This window comes from Eptesicus fuscus, chromosome 5 (genome assembly GCF_027574615.1).
Source record: "Eptesicus fuscus isolate TK198812 chromosome 5, DD_ASM_mEF_20220401, whole genome shotgun sequence".
Lineage (NCBI taxonomy): Eukaryota > Metazoa > Chordata > Mammalia > Chiroptera > Vespertilionidae > Eptesicus > Eptesicus fuscus.
Genome location: NC_072477.1, coordinates 74207955 through 74227542, shown reverse-complemented (window position 1 = coordinate 74227542; position 19588 = coordinate 74207955). Strand labels below are relative to the sequence as shown.

The following is a 19588-nucleotide window of genomic DNA, read 5'->3' as shown; positions in this document are numbered from 1 at the left end:
GAATGTTTTAGTTCACAATAGGCAAAAATAAACAGGCAAACTAACAAAACATGTGCTCTATTTGAAAAAATCCCTAACAACTTTCAGGAGGAAAACTTTACTTCCATTTTTAGTATTTTCTGCACAGATCTCCCTGGTTCCCTGATTAGAAAAACTAGAGAATAGCTGCTCAGCTATCCACAAATAGTCCTCGACTGGGTAAAGAGCTTGATTTTTGTTCTCTCCCCTTCATGCCACATTTGGGTCTTTCCACAGAGAAAGTTTTCATTTCCTTGCTCTAAAGCAGGTAAAGAGGATGGTCCCATATTTGGTGTGAAAGAGACATACAAAAGTTGTTTAGGCCTCCAAATCTGTCTTCTGCCTTCTTATCTTGAAATAATGTATACAGAGAAATTTCTTGATATTAAGAATTTTTCTTTTTGAAATTCAGGTACTTTTCTGCATTGTCTATGTAAATCCTTGACACCTAGTTTGAATGACTATCAGATAACTTTCCCTGAATGATTTGAAAGAACAAAGTGCAACATTGAATAGGTAACTAGTACTGAGGACAGAAAAATACAAATTCTGTCTCACTTAACATTTTGCCTAGAGCTAGGTCTAGATGGAAAGTATCCTAATCTGGACAGACAGCATCTACTAGTTCTTAAGTGCTTCAATGGAAAAAATGTATCAATGTTTCCTGATTTTTCATTTGTAATCCAAGATATTCCCACCCCATGTTGGGGGTGAATGTAGGTGTAGAGCAGGAGTAATGGATATACAATATCTTAGTATGTCCGTTATTTCTCTTAAGTGGATTTATGGGTGTTGAAAAGTCCAAAAGCAGCATAATTCTCATTTCTCTTATTATCCTTCCCTACAAAATGGGTCATGGTGAGCCTCTTTGTACATGCCTCAATGTTTTTTATTTTGGTAATTAGTGTGTCCCAGCAACTATCCTACTCATCCTGAATTTGTTGTTTTTCTAAACTTTAAAGGTAAAGATTTATTTCTTCTAACCTAATCTCTACAAACTTCCCAATTTTTCCTTCCTAAATAATTTGTTTCTTAACATGCTAATTTTTAATAACTACTAACCTTTGTACATTACAATTCACAGCATAACATGTTCTTCCATCAATTTGACAAATTATGATGCAGTAAGCACTATAGTACCAGTACAAAGGCAAATAAGAAATATTTCCTCACTTTGAGGGACTCAGTCATTTTTGGGGGAAAGTGTTTGTTGCTCAAAGACAGATTACATTTGATTCTCAAAGCAACTTTGGGAGATATTATCCCTGTGTTAGACTGAATAAACAAAGAATAAAACTCAGGTTTAATACCTTGCCTGAGATTACTCCATTGGTGCATTAGAATTGGGCATTGGATCCAGATACTTCATTCCAGAACTCTTGTCCTTAAAGAATATGATTCTATCTATTTAAAAAATGAAATTATTTTTATGCTCTCATCATCTCATGCCCAGGTCATTGTCTATCTTCCTAGTTTGTTGTAAATACAATTTAGAGGCATTGCAGGAATAAAAAGTTGGAAGAGATACAAAATATTCCTTGTTCTATTTATATAGAAATGTACATTTCCTACCTCACAGAAGTTGCTTAAGTTTTCAGTCTTAGAATATGATTTATAAACACCAGATTAAAAATCTGATGACTTTTTCCCCTTTTGTCTAACTTAAACCTCTCTTGTTCCAATTTAATTCTTCTAGGTCACTTGGTATTCTTGACTTAGTGAAAAAAGAAAACAATTCAAAGGTGACAGAATTTGTTCTTCTGGGCCTATCATCCTCATGGGAGCTGCAGCTATTTCTCTTCTTCTTATTTTTGTTGTTTTACATGGCTATTGTCCTGGGAAATCTCTTGATAGTGGTAACAGTGCGAGCTGATGCCCGCTTACTCCAATATCCTATGTACTATTTTTTGGGTCATCTGTCCTTCATTGACCTATGCCTGGGCTGTGTTACTGTGCCCAAGATGTTAGGGGATTTTCTACGGCAGGGCAAGATCATCTCTTTTCCAGGATGCCTAGCTCAAATCTACTTCCTGCACTTTCTGGGAGCCACGGAGATGTTTCTGCTGACAGTCATGGCCTATGATAGGTATGTTGCCATATGTAATCCTTTGCACTACCTAACAGTCATGAACTGCCAACTCTGCTTTCAGTTGGTTTTTGCCTGCTGGTGTGGGGGCTTTATCCACTCTATCACACAGGTCATACTGGTCATCCAGCTCCCCTTCTGTGGCCCCAATGAACTGGACAACTTCTACTGTGATGTCCCACAGGTCATCAAGCTAGCCTGCATGGACACATATGTGGTAGAGGTACTGATGGTCTCAAACAGTGGTCTGCTGTCTCTTGTCTGCTTCTTAGTCTTGCTCTTCTCTTATGCTGTCATCCTCATCACCCTGAGAACTCGCTTCCGCCAGAGCCAGAGAAAGGCACTCTCTACCTGTGCCTCCCACTTAACAGTGGTCAGCCTGATCTTCGTGCCATGTGTATTCATCTACCTGAGGCCTTTCTGCAGCCTCTCTGTGGATAAGGTGTTCTCCGTCTTCTACACGGTGATCACACCTATGCTGAACCCCCTCATCTACACACTCAGAAACGCTGAAATGAAGACAGCCATGAAGAAACTGAGCAAAAAGCATGTGGCATCCTGCTGCTGCCATGTTGAAGGATGAGCAGGAAGCGGTGATTTAGAAACCATACTCTTTCTTGGGACACTCTTAACTCATCCTGTTACCTGAGTACATGCATGAAAATCAATTTGGTGACTTTGGTAGAAAAGAGAAACCAGCATAAAATTATCGCTCTTGATTATAGTTGGAGGTATATTACTGTCTCAGGTGTTGAATATTAAGCAGGGAATAGAGGAGTGCTTACTGCCCCACAAATAATAGCAGTAATTAATCAAATACTAGAGGTAAGAGGATGCCTTAAAAGATCAACTCTTCTATCCTTTGCCTATTAGTAGTCTTACTTTATTTAATTCACTTTACTTTTAAATTCTATCCAAGTGAAAGAAGATATCACATCTCCTTTGGTGTCCTGCTCTCCAGGGTTTCAGAATCCAGGGTTTGGTGTCAGGAAGTTCCTTCTGATGTCTCATCAGAGTCTTTTCAGAAGCAGTGTGACTTCCTTTTGTCTTGTCTCTAATGAAGCCTGAAAACATCACTGATTCCCTGTATAGGAGTGATCACCCAGGAATTGTGTTCTGTATTGTACCAAGTTTTAGAAATGAAGTTGAACAACTCACAAAGTTTATGTGTGGAAAAGGGAATCTGGGGAGTATTGGGTGATGGCAGCTTTTTAGTATTCTGCTCTAGAAGAGGCATCCCATTTCATCTCGAGGTTTTCTTTGAGTGGAATTACGGTGAGGGAAAGTTGATAACCTGACTCTTTAACTGATTATAATATTTAAGAGCTACACAGTCTAAAGAAAAAAAATAAAGAAATGAGCTGACCCTGCCCTTGAGGTTATCATAGTTATTACCTCTCAATCTCAAAAGTGCTTTGAGGAATAGATAATATTATTCAACTTCATTTTTATAAATAAACTCAGATTTGTTAAGTGTCTTGCACAAGATCACTTAGAAAATATGTAGTCAACCAGAAAAGCTAGTAATTGTATTATAGTTAAGATTAAGCTAATTTTTTTCTCCACAGAAAGAATATTTATCCCAAGTACATGGACTAATTGCTTAATTTTGATTATATCTGTATAGGAGCTCCAGAACTAGGATGTCCCTAAAAACTTTCCCTTAAACATTTATATTTAAGTTTATCTATTTCTGATATAAGGCTCTTTGCAACTTTATGGCTAGTGAAAGGCATTTATTTACTAAACTAGAGGCCCGGCGCACAAAATTCACGTGTGGGTACGGTCTCTAGGCTTGGCCTGTGATCAGGGCCATCTTCCCCAGCTGCCTGCAGCCAGCCCTGCCCCCACCCCTGCTCCCACTGTAGGTTGCCCTCTGTGTGTGGGGTGACCGGCAGGGCAAGGGCCTTGGCTTGGCATTGCCCACGTCCCCCACCACCCATCCTCAGTTCCCCATTCACAATCAGGCAATTGGAGCCTGCCAGCTGAGGGAAGGGCCCAAGAGATGGTCAGTGCACTTCATAGTGACTGGTCCAGCAGTCCTTCTGGTCGTTACTCCGTCAGGGTCAATTTGCATATTATCCTTTTATTATATAGAATAGAGGCCTGGTACATGGGTGGGGGCCAGCTGGCCTGCCCTGATGGGGGCCCAGGATCAGGGTGCGGGTCCTTGCTTGGGGCTAGGGCCAGCTGGGGTGAGGGGCCGTGGTCGTTCTGGTCTCTGGTCGTTCTGGTCGTTCTGCCTTTTCAGCCACTGGGCTTTTATTATATAGGATAATAACATAATGATGCACTTTTAGGAGTATTTTTATATTTGCTTTATTTCCTAATCAATTGCTATAGAGAGACTTCTCTGATTGCTTAGCTGAAAAACATACCTCAGAAAAAATTTTTCTAAAATCCTAATACTAGGATTTTACTATGCAATTTGTAATGCCCTTCAACACATAAGAGCTTTCTTTACACAGAAATAAAGAATGGACTTTCATTTTTGTGCTGAAAGTTAGTGACTTTATGTTTAAGAAAACATGTATATCTGTATGTATATTTGTTTGTATGTATTGCTACAGAAGGACTCTTAACAGACCAGGAACAAGGCTACCTCTTGGATGATTTCTTTAGAGAATGAGTGAGGGTGAGAGTGGCATCCCTGGTATGGATCACACTCTCCTCTTTCTTGTTCACTCCACAGCATTTCCATAGAGATCCATTGCCCACAGTTAATATCTAGAAGAGCAGACAGGAGGAAGCTGCCAGACAGAAAGGAGCACATGGGCTGGCAGGAAGGCTTAAGTGATGCTGTGAGCCAGCCAGGCACATTGCGGGAACAGGCTTTCTTTTTGTATCAGCTGACTGCAAAACCTCATTTTTCTAATGTCCTTCTTTCACAGCAAAACTTAAGTTCTTAGGGAATGATTTTAAATGTCTTGTTGATAGCTGGGATTGGTAGTATAATATTCAGAAAAACAAGAACTTTGTATATTCCTCTTGGCATTTTCAATCCTCCAATACTTACTTGATCAATGGCCAATATTAATTATCTTAATAAGCTGATAACACTTCTGTTCTTTAGACTGTACATGATTGATATTATCTATAGAGTTCCCTGCTCAAATGCTCTGAGCGCACTTCCAGGGTCTGCCCGAGTCTCTTCCTTGGGCCTGTCCTTCTGAGGTTGGATCATACTGATGTGTATGCACCTGTAGCTGAAGGGCACTATATGTAAAGAGTGTGGGTAGAGCCATCTGGGATGCAGAGTCCACATTCATACATGGGGACTTCTTGTGTTGGATTTGGAACCAGGAGAAGAGGCGGGCTGGGAACTGAGAACCAACACTTGCTCTACCCACACTGCCATGCCTATTGTATATTTCAAGGAGTCTAAAGATTTTAAATTTGAAACTGGACTTCCAGTGATTACAAGAGTATGAGAACACTATTCTCTCAGTATGTTTTCAGGCTTTGTTAGAGACAGGACATTTAAAGTTTATTACTTTGATTTATAGTTTTTAGATATATGTTCCTGGGTTCCATTTGTATTCTTGCTCTGAGTCCCACAGATATTTGGGGTGGGTATTCTCCTTCTTCCAGCTCTTGTGGTCCTTGGGCTACTGAAATAACTGAAAGGAGACAAAGAGAAGCCTGCTTTATGTGATCATTGGAAGATTATTGACTTCATATTTTCAGAACACATGGGAATGAAGAATGAATATTTATAGCCTACCTTCAAACTACACATTGTCAATGAGCCAATAATAGTGAGGGAAATAATAGTAAAGAGGCCAATAATAATAAGAAAAAGTAGTGTTTTATTTGTTATTGTTGTTGTGTTGGGTTAGCGGTCCAATACAGCAATACTTAGTGGTCCAATATAGCAACACTATACCACTTTCCTTGCCCCAACTTTGAGTAAATTGTGCAAAATTATATGAAAATAACCTAAATATTTACTAAATAGTTATTTACCAATTACCCTTTAATATAGTTTTATAAGGAACAATTTAGTGGAGATTTTTAGAAGGAGAAGTTTTTCTCTCTAAAATTCTTAGAAACTAGGAAGTATTATTGGAAAGAAATCAGCATGCCATCACATTTACCTCAAATTAAAAAAACAACAACATTTCCTGCGAGATGTTCCTCTAATAGATAACTCATAAGGGTTTTTTGGATGTTTTAATATTCATTTAAATTTATTATCCATTTATTAATCTAACAACTGTTTGCTGAGTATCTTTTATGTTCCTGGAAATGTGGAAGACATCTTTTCATTTGGGTGTTCCTCCATGCATCAATAGACCACTGAAATATCTACTTAAAGATCTCTCAGTATTCACCAGAGGAAGGTAAATAGCACTCCAAGACAATATGTGAGCCCAGATGGCTGGGGGAGTAGAGCAGAGAGATCAGAAGCATGAATTCTGGAGTCAGGTAGCCTCATCATGATCCAATTCTATCACTTCCCAGATGGCAAGTGACTTAATCTCTGAGCACCCCTTTGACTGTAAAATAAACAATAGTATCTGCTTCACAGGATTCTCAGCAAAACTAAACAAAATAATAATTGTTAAGCTCTCATAATCGTATCTGCATATGGTCAGAACTCAATAACTCAGAACTCAATTGACTGCTTATATTATTATTATTGCTAATTGTTCTGTGACATTAAAAGGGAAATAGAGACTGAAAGAAGACTGCACAATTGTTTGATCTTAGAGAACCACCGGACAAAATGATGAACTAGAGCTTTTGACTCCAGAACCCTGCCATGTGACAGTAAAAGCCCTAACTCCCCCATCCATATTAAAATCAGCCCCAAAACAAGACATTTCGTGTTAGGTGATAGTATATGCTTCCACAAAATTATGTCAAAAGTCACATTTATAAGTCCTTTTTTAAAATTAAATGTTCTGTGTTCTTGGGATAAGTATCTGCTCAGGTCCTCTACCCATTTTTTTTTATTTGGATTGTTTGTTTGTTTGGTGTTGAGTTGTATGAGTTCTTTATATATTTTGGATATTAACCTCTTGTTGGAGCTGTTGTTTGCAAATATCTTCTCCCATCCGATTGTTTGCCTTTTTGTTTTGTTTTCGGTTTCCTTTACTATGAAGAACTTTTTAGTTTGATATAGTCCCATTCATTTATATTTTGCTTTGTTGCTACACAAAATTAGCCTCAAAAATTTTAATGAGATTGAAATCATACCAAGCATATTTGCCAACCACAAGGCTTTAAAATTAGAAATCAACTGCAAAAAGGAAGCAAAAGTCCCCCACAAATATGTGGAGATTAAGCAACATGCTATTAAAAAATGACTGTGTCAAAGAAGAAATAAAAGATGAGATCAAAATATATAGAGAGACAAATGAGAATGACAATACAACATATAAAAATTTTTGGTATGCAAAGCAGTAATAAGAGGGAAGTTTATATAATTTCAGGCCTATTTCAAGAAACAAGAAAAACCCCAAATAAAAATTAAAGCATTACATCCTAAAGAACTAGAAAAAGAAGAACAAAAGCAGCCCAAAGTCAGCAGAAGAAATGAAATAATAAAAATTATAGCAGAATTGAATGTAATAGAGAACAAAAAGACCATCATTTTTAAATTTAAATAATTAAAAACATTTTTAGAATAATTTTAAATTTACAGAAAAGTTGCAAAGATAAGTACATAGAGTTTCTGCATACCTAAGTCCATTTTTCCTTTTGTTGACATCTTATATTACTCTGGTATAATTGTCACAATTAATGAGCCAATGCTGATAACATTATTATCAACTAAACTCCATATTTTATTTATATTTCAATAGTTTTTACTTACTGAATAGGCTTACCCAAATTATCTAGCTTTATTTTCGTGATAGTTATTGATTTATTGTCTTTATGATCTTTATGTTCCTAAGAAGCATTTTGCAATTATTCCATGAACAAACACAGACATGTGGTGAGTTTCTCTTACTTAAAGGAAATGGCAAAATATATAATGTAAATACAGTGCAGTCAGTTTCTATCTCTTAAGTGAATACTGGTATATACTGGTACAGTGCAGTCCTTGCTCAGGCTAAAATCAAACTAGCTGCAGCTGGGTTGGGGAGCCCCAAACCTATCAATAAAAGGCCCAAGACCTGGCACCAGCACCAGCCTGCCTTGCTTCATAGCTGGGCCTCATTGGGGCACTTCTAAACCCAATACAAAGAAGAGAAATCTGTAGATCTTTCTGTAGCTCCTGCTGGGTGGCCCCAGGCAGTGGCTGACTTTGTACCTTCCTAGAGACCCAAGAACCAGTGTACCCAGTGGTCAGTGTCAGACCATGCCAGATTACAACTCTACACATCCATAAGTGACACACTCAAGGGGCAGAATCAGTGAGCACCAAAGCCCCACTGAAGCAAGTCCTGTTCATAGGGGTGTCTCCTGCATAGCAGCTCTTCCATTATAGACACAGCTGGTCCTCATAGCCAGTTGGTCTGGAGGTCAATTCCTCCCAGTGACACCAACAGTAATCAAGTCTCAACAACAACAAGACTGTGTTCACAGCCAACAAAAGGGCGCACCTAGAGGGCCCAGCTCAGGTGACTGGGGAGGCTGAGCCACTGGGCTCTATAGGACACCTACTACACAAGGCTACTCTACCGACTCAAGGAGACATAGCAGCTCTACCAAATACATAGAAAGAGATACAGGGAAGTAGCCAAAATGAGGAGACAAAGAAACATGTCACAAATGAAAGAAGTAGAAGAAAGCAAACTACATGATATAGAGTTCAAAACCACGGTTATAAGGTTACTCAAGAATCTGCTAGAAACCTCCAAAGGTCTTAGTGAGACTTTCGAGGATCTTAGCTAGAATGCCAAGAAAAAGAAAAAAATGGAAAAGGACCAGTCAGAAATTAAGCATACACTGAGTGAAATAAAGAATAATATACAGGGATTCAACAGTAGACTAGAGGATCCTGAGAATCAAATCAATGATTTGAAATATGAGGAAGCAAAAAACACCCAACTAGAAGAGCAAAAAGAAAAAAGAATAAAAAAATATGAAGATAGTGTAAGGAGCCTCTGGGACAACTTCAAGCATACCAACATTTGCATTATGGGGGTGCCAGAAAAAGAGAGAGAGCAAGATATTTGAAGAAACAATTACAGAAAACTTACCCTACCAGGTGAAAGAAAGAGACTTACAAGTCCAGGAAGCACAGAGTCCCAAACAAGAGGAACTCAAAGAGAACCACACCAAGACACATCATAGTTAAAATGCCAAGAGCAAAAGACAAAGAGAGAATATTAAAAGCAGTAAGAGAAAAGCAGTTAGTTACCTACTAGGGAATGCCCATATGACTGTCAGCTGATTTCTCAACAGAAACTATGCAGAGCAAAAGGGAGTAGCAAGAAATATTCAAAGTGATGGATAATAAGGACCTACAAGCAAGATTACTCTACCCAGCAAAACTACCATTTAGAATTGAAGGTCAGATAAAGAGCTTCACAGACAAGAACAAGCTAAAGGAGTTCATTACAACTAAACCTGTATTCCATGAAATGTCAAAGGGTATTCTTTAAGAAGAGGAAGAAGAAAAAGAAAAAGATAGAAATATGGACAACAAAATGGCAACAAATAAATACCTATCAACAATTGAATCTAAAAATCCAAATAAATGAATAAAAAATCTAATGAACAGAGTAAACTGGTGAATAAAATAGAATCAGAGGCATGGAAATGGAACAGACTGACGATTCTCAGAGGGGAGGGGAGTGGGGGCCAGGAAGAGATTAAACAAAGATCTTATATGCATATATGTATTACCTATGGACACAGACAACAGGGTGGTGAAGGCCTGGGGTGGGGCAGGAACCAGGTGGAGGGGGTTTATAAGGGGAAAAAAGAGGGACATCTATAATACTCGCAACAATAAAGATTAAACAGGAAAAAAAAGGACGAAAAGATGGCGGCGGAGGTGAAAGGCTGATCTGTTGCCTCGCATGGCAGTTTCGGAAATACAACTGAAACATGGACTGCTGAGGGTGGCGACTGCTGCTCGCGTCTCCCCAGACCGGGCAGCTGCTCCCCTCAGTCATTACCGCAGCCGGGGCCATGGGCTCGTGGGGGCCGCGGCTGCTGTGGCGGCGGCCGCGGACTCTGCGCAGCGGTTCTCGGTGAAGAAAGAGACCATCTTGCTGCAGGAGGGGCTCACCCGCGCCACCGACCTGGCCGAGCTGCGCACTGAGATCCTCGGGGCCCCGGACGCCGCCAACACCGATTTGGAGGATTCTTAAGAGATCTCATCTTACTTTCAAGTCCTCTAGCCATTTTGATGGAGGAGAATCAAGAGGACGGCTGGGCCGCGCGCAGCGGTTTCAGGGGCGCGACTGGAGGTCGGAGCGTCTGCAGCCCAGAACTACAGGAGAGATTTACAGCTAAGAGGGAAGAGGAAACCAGCGAAATCGGAGGGGACAAGGTGCGGAGGCGCGTGGCTCGGGCTGGTGGCGGGGGAAAGGGGCTTTTGTTCCAAACCTAGGGGAGATTAGCTCTCCATCACCCTGAATTCCAGCTTCTGGGGACCCGCGGGAGACCCAGATGCCTGCGGGGAGAAGCGGGACTCTTGCGGAGGTGCGCCCAGCAATCAGTGTTTGCTGCGCTAGAGCGTGGAACGAGGGGACTTAGAAACTTGGAAGGCAGAAGGAGCAGATTCGCAGCCATTGTGGCTCGCTGCACCATGGCCTGTTGGCGCCCTGAGACCCCGCCCCACCCTGGGACCCGTCCCGCCCTGAGACCCGCCCTGCCCTGGGACCCGCCCCGCACATTTTGAAGACCCGCCCCGCAAGTCTTGCAGGCACACCTACGCTCCAAGCAAGGGCTTATGCATGTGGGTGGCCTGCCCTCTGGCAGCGGACCAGATAAACTGCTGTTCTAGTCGGACTGCTCCAGGGCCACTCAGACAGAAGGAGGAAACTACAGTTCTTGCTGTAATCCCTGCTGAGTGCCTAAGGCAGTGGCTGATCTACGCCCCATTGGGGACCCAGAAACGAGGGCATCTGGTGGTCTGTGGGAAATGACACCAGACTTCAACCACGCACATAAGGGACAAATCCAACAGGCAGATTCAGTGAGCGCCAAAGCCTTGCTGCACCAAGACCCGGCCCATAGAAGAGTCTCCTGCACAGCAACTCTTCCTTTATAGACAAAGAGAGCCCTCCCGGTGGCACCAGCAACAATCAAGACTTAACTATACAAGGGAGGACCGGGATGGAGGCATAGGGCGGAGGCCTGGATGTTGCCTGCCACAACAACTTTGAGGCTGCGACGGGAGAGCGGAGCAGACACCACCCAAAACCACCATAGGGCTGGCTGAGTGGATGCTCTGCAGCTAGAATAAGAGGGGTATGCGGGATGATGCTGATGCAGATGACCCAAGGACCACACTTTGGGAACTGCGGCTTGGGCGACGCAGGGGCGACCTGGAGCGTGCTCGGCGCGGTCCCCCCGGCGGTCTCTGGCTGAGGGGGCGGCTCCACTTGCTGCCGAGCACGGACAGACGGGCCCCTGTGAGACGTGGGGTGGGGGACTCCGCGCTTGCTGGCCTCCGAGTCCTTCAGGAATCTCGGTGCCCCGGGGGCGGTCGGGTGCGCATGCTCGGCGACCGGCCGCAGCTGCGGACCCAGGAGCCGGCGCAGTGACGCCGGGCCGGCCCGCCGCCACGCACCGGGCGCACCGGAACTTCGCCGAGCAGCCGCCCGACGAGTTCTGCGGCGGCTGTCCTGGAGCTCTGGCAGGATGGCCAGGGGGATTGGTGGGGGGGGGTTGACCGGCGGGAATTGGTATCGGGAGGACGGGGCCCCGCTGGGACACGGGTGCGGGCGGGGTTGCGCGCCTCTGGGTTCGGGAGTGGTCGCGCGCCTCCTGGTATGGGTGGGACCTCGCGTCCCTGGGTCTGGGTGGGGCCACGTGCCCCTGGGTCCAGGTGAGGCCGGATTCCGGGTCCGGGTGAGGCCAAGTGCCCCTGGACCCGGATGACGCTGGGTCCCGTGCCCGGGTGAGGCCAAGTGCCCCTGGGTCTGGGAGAGGACAAGCGCCCCTGGGTCCGGGTGAGACCATGTGTCCCTGGATCCGGGGGAGGCCTCGTGCACCTAGGTCCAGGTGAGGCCACGTGCCCCTGGGCCTGGGAGAGCCCACGTACCCCTGGGTCCGGGCGAGACCATGTGTCCCTGGATCCGGGTGGGGCCTCGTGTACCTAGGCCCGGGTGGGGCCGCGTACCCCTGGGTCTGGGGGAGGCCAGGCGTCCCTGGGTCTGGGTCAGACCATGTGTCCCTGGATCCGGGTGAGGCCTCGTGCACCTAGGCCCGGGTGAGGCCACGTGCCCCTGGGTCTGGGAGAGGCCAGGCGTCCCTGGGTCCGGGCGAGACCATGTGTCCCTGGATCCGAGTGAGGCCTCGTGCACCTAGGCCCGGGTGAGGCCACGTGCCCCTGGGTCTGGGAGAGGACAAGCGTCCCTGGGTCCGGGTGAGACCATTAGTCCCTGGATCCGGGTGAGGCCTCGTGCACCTAGGCCCGGGTGAGGCCACGTGCCCCTGGGGCTGGGAGAGGCCAAGCGTCCCTGGGTCCGGGTGAGACCATATGTCCCTGGATCCGGGTGAGGCCTCATGCACCTAGGCCCGGGTGAGGGCACGTGCCCCTGGGCCTGGGGGAGGCCAAGCGTCCCTGGGTCCAGGTGAGACCATGTGTCCCTGGATCCGGGTGAGGCCTCGTGCACCTAGGCCCGGGTGAGGCCACGTGCCCCTGGGGCTGGGAAAGGCCAAGCATCCCTAGGTCCGGGTGAGACCATGTGTCCCTGGATCCGGGTGAGGCCTCGTGCACCTATGCCCGGGTGAGGCCACGTGCCCCTGGGTCTGGGGGAGGCTAAGCATCCCTGGGTCCGGGTGAGACCATGTGTCCCTGGATCCGGGTGAGGCCTCGTGCACCTAGGTCCAGGTGAGGCCACGTACCCTTGGGAGTGAGAGAGGCCACGCGCACCTGGGTCCGGGTGAGACCATGTGTCCCTGGATCCGGGTGAGGCCTCGTGCACCTAGGTCCAGGTGAGGCCAAGTGCCCCTGGGGCTGGGAGAGGCCAAGCGTCCCTGGGTCCGGGTGAGACCATATGTCCCTGGATCCGGGTGAGGCCTCATGCACCTAGGCCCGGGTGAGGACACGTGCCCCTGGGTCTGGGGGAGGCCAAGCGTCCCTGTGTCCGGGTGAGACCATGTGTCCCTGGATCCGGGTGAGGCCTCATGCACCTAGGTCCAGGTGAGGCCACGTGCCCCTGGGACTGAGAGAGGCCACGCACCCCTGGGTCCGGGCGAGACCATGTGTCCCTGGATCCGGGTGAGGCCTTGTACACCTAGGCCCGGGTGAGGCCACGTGCCCCTGGGTCTGGGGGAGGCCAAGTGTTCCTGGGTCCGGGTGAGACCATGTGTCCCTGGATCCGGGTGAGGCCTCGTGCACCTAGGCCCGGGTGAGGACACGTGCCCCTGGGGCTGGGAGAGGCCAAGCGTCCCTGGGTCCGGGTGAGACCATGTGTCCCTGGATCCGGGTGAAGCCTCGTGAACCTAGGTCCAGGTGAGGCCACGTGCCCCTGGGTCTGAGAGAGGCCACGCACCCCTGGGTCCGGGCGTGACCATGTGTCCCTGGATCCGGGTCAGGCCTCGTACACCTAGGCCCGGGTGAGGCCACGTGCCCCTGGGTCTGGGAGAGGCCAAGCGTCCCTGGGTCCGGGTGAGACCATGTGTCCCTGGATCTGGGTGAGGCCTCGTGCACCTACGCCCGGGTGAGGCCACGTGCCCCTGTGTCAGGGAGAGCCCAAGCGTCACTGGGTCCGGGTGAGACCTTGTGTCCCTAGATCCGGGTGAGGCCACGTGCCCCTTAGTCCGGGTGAAGCCGTGCCCCTGGGTTCGCCGAGACCAAACCAGAGGGAGTCGGACCTCCGTTACCACCATTTGTCCACCATCCAGAGCTGAGGGGTCAGTGCTGACATGTACACATAAGGAACTGGTGGACATTGAAATTGGGTCTCAAAAGAACTGTTAGTCCAGAAAGAAACTCACTATAGACTGATCCATCTGCCTGTCAGCATAACTATTATTGCTCGTCTCACATTCAGTTCTCATAAGTATATATCTAGTGACATATGATCTCGCTCATCTAGGGGAAATGATGAACAACATAGACTGAAGAACAAGAACAGAACCAGAAGCAAGGAGGCATCGATCGGACTATCGGGCCTCAGGGGGAGGATAGGGGAGGGGGGGGGGAGGGGGAGAGTTAAACCAAAGGACTTGTGTGCATGCATATGAGCCTATCCAACGGTTAAGTTCAACAGGGGGTTGGGGCATGCGTGGGGGGGGGGGGGATGGGAAGGGGGGGATGAGGACAAATATGTGACACCTTAATCAATAAAGAAATTAAAAAAAAAAAGATTAAACAAAACAAAACAAAAACAAAAAAACAAAAATGACAACAACAAAAAAGAAATACATGGTACAGTATTGTTAATTGTTATCACTATGCTGTTCATTAGATCTCCAGAATTTATTCATATTCTAGCTGCAAGTTAGTACCCTTTTAGTATTGCCCCAATTCTCCTTCCCTTAATCCCTAGTAACCAACATTCTCTCTGATTCTACAAATTTGGCTTTTTCAGATTCCACATATAAGTGATATTATACATTATTCATCTTTGTCTTGATAAATTCTTTTTGAGTGAAGAAAGGAAGGGAATAAAAAAAGAAGGAACATAGAAAGAAAGGAAGATAGGAAGGAAGGAAAACATAGAACAAGATAAATTCCTTCATCTCAAAAAGAATTGAATAGAGAACCCAGTAAAACCAGGACTCCCACAGTTAGCCATTTCCTTGTATAAACAGCCCTTTTACTTATAAAGCAGAGGCATAGGATAATAAACTGTTGCCAACAACAAAAAAGCACTTTATGCTGCAACATGACAATCCTTTTTGTCTTAAAAAGTCCTAACTAGGTGAATGTTATTTGTATTACTACATATTTTCTATTGTATGGTTGTGCTATTCAAACACATGGAATTTTAGGCTTGAATTGAAAGTTTATGCTATAATTTAGTGATATATTTTATAATTGATTCCAGAAGTATAATCCTCATCTCCAACAAGCTCCCTTGACCTACATACTTTAGAAACTCACTCATGTAATAGGACTGAGGCAGTATCTTCACAGTGCCTTGAAATTAAACATAGTGTTTGCCTACTTGAGCTTTAGCAAATCTGTATATTTAAAACCTTAATATGCAAATAGACCGAACTGCAGAACAATCAAACAACCAAACACCCGGTCACTATGATGTGCGCTGACCACCATAGGGCATGTGCAGAACAGGGAGGGTGTCAGCGCAGCGGGATGGTGGAGCAGGTGAGCGGGGCTGCCAGACCAAGGCAGGGGGGAGGGGGTCGCTGTCAACCAGGCTAGCCTCTCATGGTTACAGGAAATTCTTTGCTCCCGTGCGCCACGGTCCCGTGCGCCACACCTGCTGTTTGCACCCACTGCCAGCACTGGCCCCACTCGCAACTATAGCCGGTGCCGGAGCTACCACTCTCACCCACCGCTGGCGTCCGGCGCTGGTCCCAATGGCTTAACGCTATCAGTGGGTGCGAGCAGCAGCTGCTGACCCTGATCACCCCTGAGGGCTTCTCCACTCTTCCTGCTCCTGAGGAGTGATTGGGGCTGGCAGCCACTGCTCACACCCGCTGCTGGCTCCAGCCCCAATCACTCAGCGCCATCAGCACGTGGGAGCAGAGGCAGTGGTGGGGGCTGCTGGCAGACAGGAGACCAGGGGTCACCCCGAGGGGCCAGGCGGGGAGCACGGAAGATGGGCCGAGATCTACCCTTGTGCCCACGGCAGCCTCACGGCCCACAGTTCCTTTCAAGGTGCATGAATTAGTGCACTGGGCCCCTAGTTTTAAAATAAAGTAAAATATTTTAGTAGTTCTAATAAACCAATATTTTGTTGTTCAGTTAGTGGTTCAGTATGGTGCCAAACTGTAGAAATAGCCTCACTATTTATCAACTACTTACCAAGTAGCCTTTTATATACTTTAATTAGGAGTCATTTAGTGGTAATTACACTTGCACTTTCTCTGCTTAACAATACTTTCCAGCTGTTACCCAATCACTGGCCCAACAATTCCCTCAAGGTTGTGATGAGGCATAAAGCTTGCTTATGGTTTTTCTCTGTTGAAATCAGGAACATAAAAAGCAGTTCTTGCAGACCAAGATCAGAAGCCATGGTATGATGATACTAGTAAACTTATAAAATCAAGGCGGGGGAGGGGTCAGGACCGCTTGTTAGGCTGCAGGCATAATCTTTTTTGTGAAATGTGGCACAGATGTAAAAGAATCATCACTAGATGTACTTCATTTTTTTTAGTATGAATATCTGGAAACAGATCACATTTCTATCTCAGAAAACTTTATTGATCCCATATCTTAGATTGTCTAGATCCAAGTGGTGGGACCACGCTCAAGAAGACAGCTGAAGTAAGTTTTCCAACTGGAATGGCAAGTTAGCCAGTGAAAGAGGCAAGTGAAATTTTCATTGATTCAAATCATATTCAAGGATAAAGAGGAATTTTCAAAAATTTTACCTACTTTACAACATATGTTCTAGTAATTCTATTAAATAGTGCAGAAAGTAGTTTTAAGTTTGTATAATATTATTTCAATTGGAATTTAGCCCTTGCTGTAACACTAACAGTGAAAGCTAGATAATTCAATTTCTTCTCTACTCCTAAATGATTGGAATAAAGCCAAGTGACCTTTAAGATCCCTTTAACATATATGAATATTGATCTTTACATAAATCTAAGATGACTTGAGGAGGTTATTTAAAGGTATTACTCTAAAATGAATGACTTATGTCAGGAATAGGGTTTTATTTATCCTTTTATATTTACAGCACAGTACCAAACACAGAGAATGTGTGCAATAAATATTTATTAAGTGAAAAGATGAATAAATATTGCTGCTGTGTGAAATGTATAAATATGTATATATTGGTCTATATTGTGTTGCATTAACTTATTTGCAGGTGTCTCAAGACTTCACTTGCTCAGACATTATTGCACAAAGAGCTTACTGTGAAGCTTGCTGTTAGGGAAGAGATCCAGAATATTTGATCTCTGCCCTTTGCAAATTGCTCATAGGAGAAATTGTGACTCAATCTCTTTACAGAGGATTTCAGGGAGCTGCAGTCTTGCTATTTGTTCTAATTGAAATAATTTAGATGGGCTCATGGTGGTAAATAAAAGAGCAACCTTGTTTCTTTAGCAGTATAGATACTATTATAACTAGTATATGTTCCTTGGCATCATCCTAGAAAGGTCAAATTTGACCTAAGAACCTGGGATAATCAGTCCCATGGAGACTCTGGTCTACAGAGTTCAGATGTCTGATTCTGATGCTTTTGAAATTCCACCACTAAAGTGATCATGATCTAGATGCGCAGGTCACTTATTGCTTTATGTCTGTTATTGTAACTATTGTCTAACAGCGGAGGACTCTGAGGTTAACAGAAGTGAGGAAAATTGTGTTAAGAACACACAGTCGGTAAGAGGAAGAGCTGTGAGTAAGCCCAGTTACTCTATCTTTAAATCCTGTGCTCTTTTTCTCAGTGAAGCAAGTAGAAAATTCTTGGGTCTTAGACTTGGATTAATTTTTTGGGTCTCTAAAGGATATCCCAGATAAAGTCACGATTATCACCATTCTGGAAGAATAGAGCAGCTGCATAAGCATTTTTGGGTATCCCTGTTAAAGACAGCCATGCAAGGATATGGAATATATTTGAGAGAGTGGATTTCAGAAGCAGATTAAAATTTTCTATAATTTTGACAAGCATAGAAATATACATAATGGGAATTAGGAGATGAACGTGGTAAGGAGTTTAGTGTCTTAAGATGAGTCCTATCCAGGCTTCTCTCCCTTCTTGCAGTTGGCATGTTTCCTAGTTACTAAAATAGGTAATGATAATTATATATTTACCTACAGTGTGCTGTGTGCATAAGTGCTTTATATGTAGCACACTGTTAAACTATAGAAATTATGTGGTATGTGATATTCTTACCTATATTTTACACTTGAAGAAACTGAGGCCAAAGAAAGTTAAGTAATTTACCTGATGTCATAATGTTAGCAAGTAATAGAGAATTTGAACCTAGGCAAACTTGGTTTCAAGCTTCTTCTTTTTTATTTTTTATTCTTTAGCAAATACTCTCTACTACCTCTATTGCTGTTGCCCCCTGCCATGTGAGAGATCTTTCTTTATGATCCCTCAAATCATTCAAAATACATTTCAGCTCCTCAACTTGTTAAACTAGACTTTATGATCTGAGCACTCGTCTTTTTTAGCCTCATTTCTTGACACATCTCTTCATGGATTCTGTGATGAGTTATATAAAATAATTTGGCATTCTTCATAGAGAATGCTATGATGATTTGTACTCTTTATCTTCATATTCACTAGTCCTGGAATGTCCTTCCTGCCCTGTCCACTATTCTGTGCCCACACCCTGCAGTCTCTTCAAGTTCTACTCAATGAAGACCTTCTCTGGAAAGGTGTCCCTGACTCATCTGGCTTTTTTACCTTTTTCTCAGGTAACTGTGATTGTGAGTTTACACACAGCCTCCTCTATTTGATAATCAACACAGGTCAAATAAAATAATGTCTAGATTAACAGTTAATTCACATACTTGTTACTGCATTCTTATTGTAAGCTTAATTTGAGCTAACATGGGGAAAACTGTATGTTGTGATGATTTTGCCAGTTGCAACTATAGTCTTTGTCTCTAAATATAGGATGTAGTTAAAAAAAGACACCCAACTTTCATAATTAGCAGGAGATAGGTGACTTTAATACCATCAAACTCAGGAGTATGCATATTCATTAAAAATTAAAATTTGAAGTCCCATAGCCTAAGTTCAAATGCTAACTCTGCCAATAACTAGCTCTATAGATGAGAAAACCAAGATTCAGAAAAAAAACCCAAAAAGCCAAAAATGGATTTAGCCAAAGGTACCAGTTGGTGAGGGTGCTCAAACTTGGATTCACTCAACTCCTGGGCAGTGCTCTTTCCATTGTCCATGCATCAATGAGATGTTCCTACTAAAGATGAAGAATAGTTAATACTTTGCATGATTCAGAAGTGTTATCTTTATTCTGATCAATTCTTTATTTATTTTTATTTTTTAAAATTTTATATTTATTGTTGAAAGTATTACAGATGTCCTTTTCCCCCTGTAAGGAATTTCTTTAGATCTTGTCTCATAATTCATCTTTTTAAGAATTCTTTCCTGATTGTTTTTATCCAATAGGTTTTTTTGTATGCCTTAGGTATTTTTGTATATAGTTTGTAAAACAGCATTAGACACTTATTTTGTAAATGCCATTTATAACATCATCTGTATAAAAATTTTTATTACTAATACAAAT

At 44.1% G+C, this 19588-nt stretch overlaps 1 protein-coding gene across 1 annotated transcript; it reads left to right on the top strand.

The window, feature by feature from the left end:
- Nucleotides 1-1700: 1700 nt before the first annotated feature.
- On the top strand, nucleotides 1701-2687 carry LOC103303512 (olfactory receptor 4Q3; the record flags this gene model as incomplete). Its single annotated transcript, XM_008160510.2, has 1 exon — nucleotides 1701-2687. A coding segment is annotated over one exon (987 nt), but the record flags the coding sequence as incomplete, so codon positions are not given.
- Between the last annotated feature and the right edge of the window lie 16901 nt (nucleotides 2688-19588).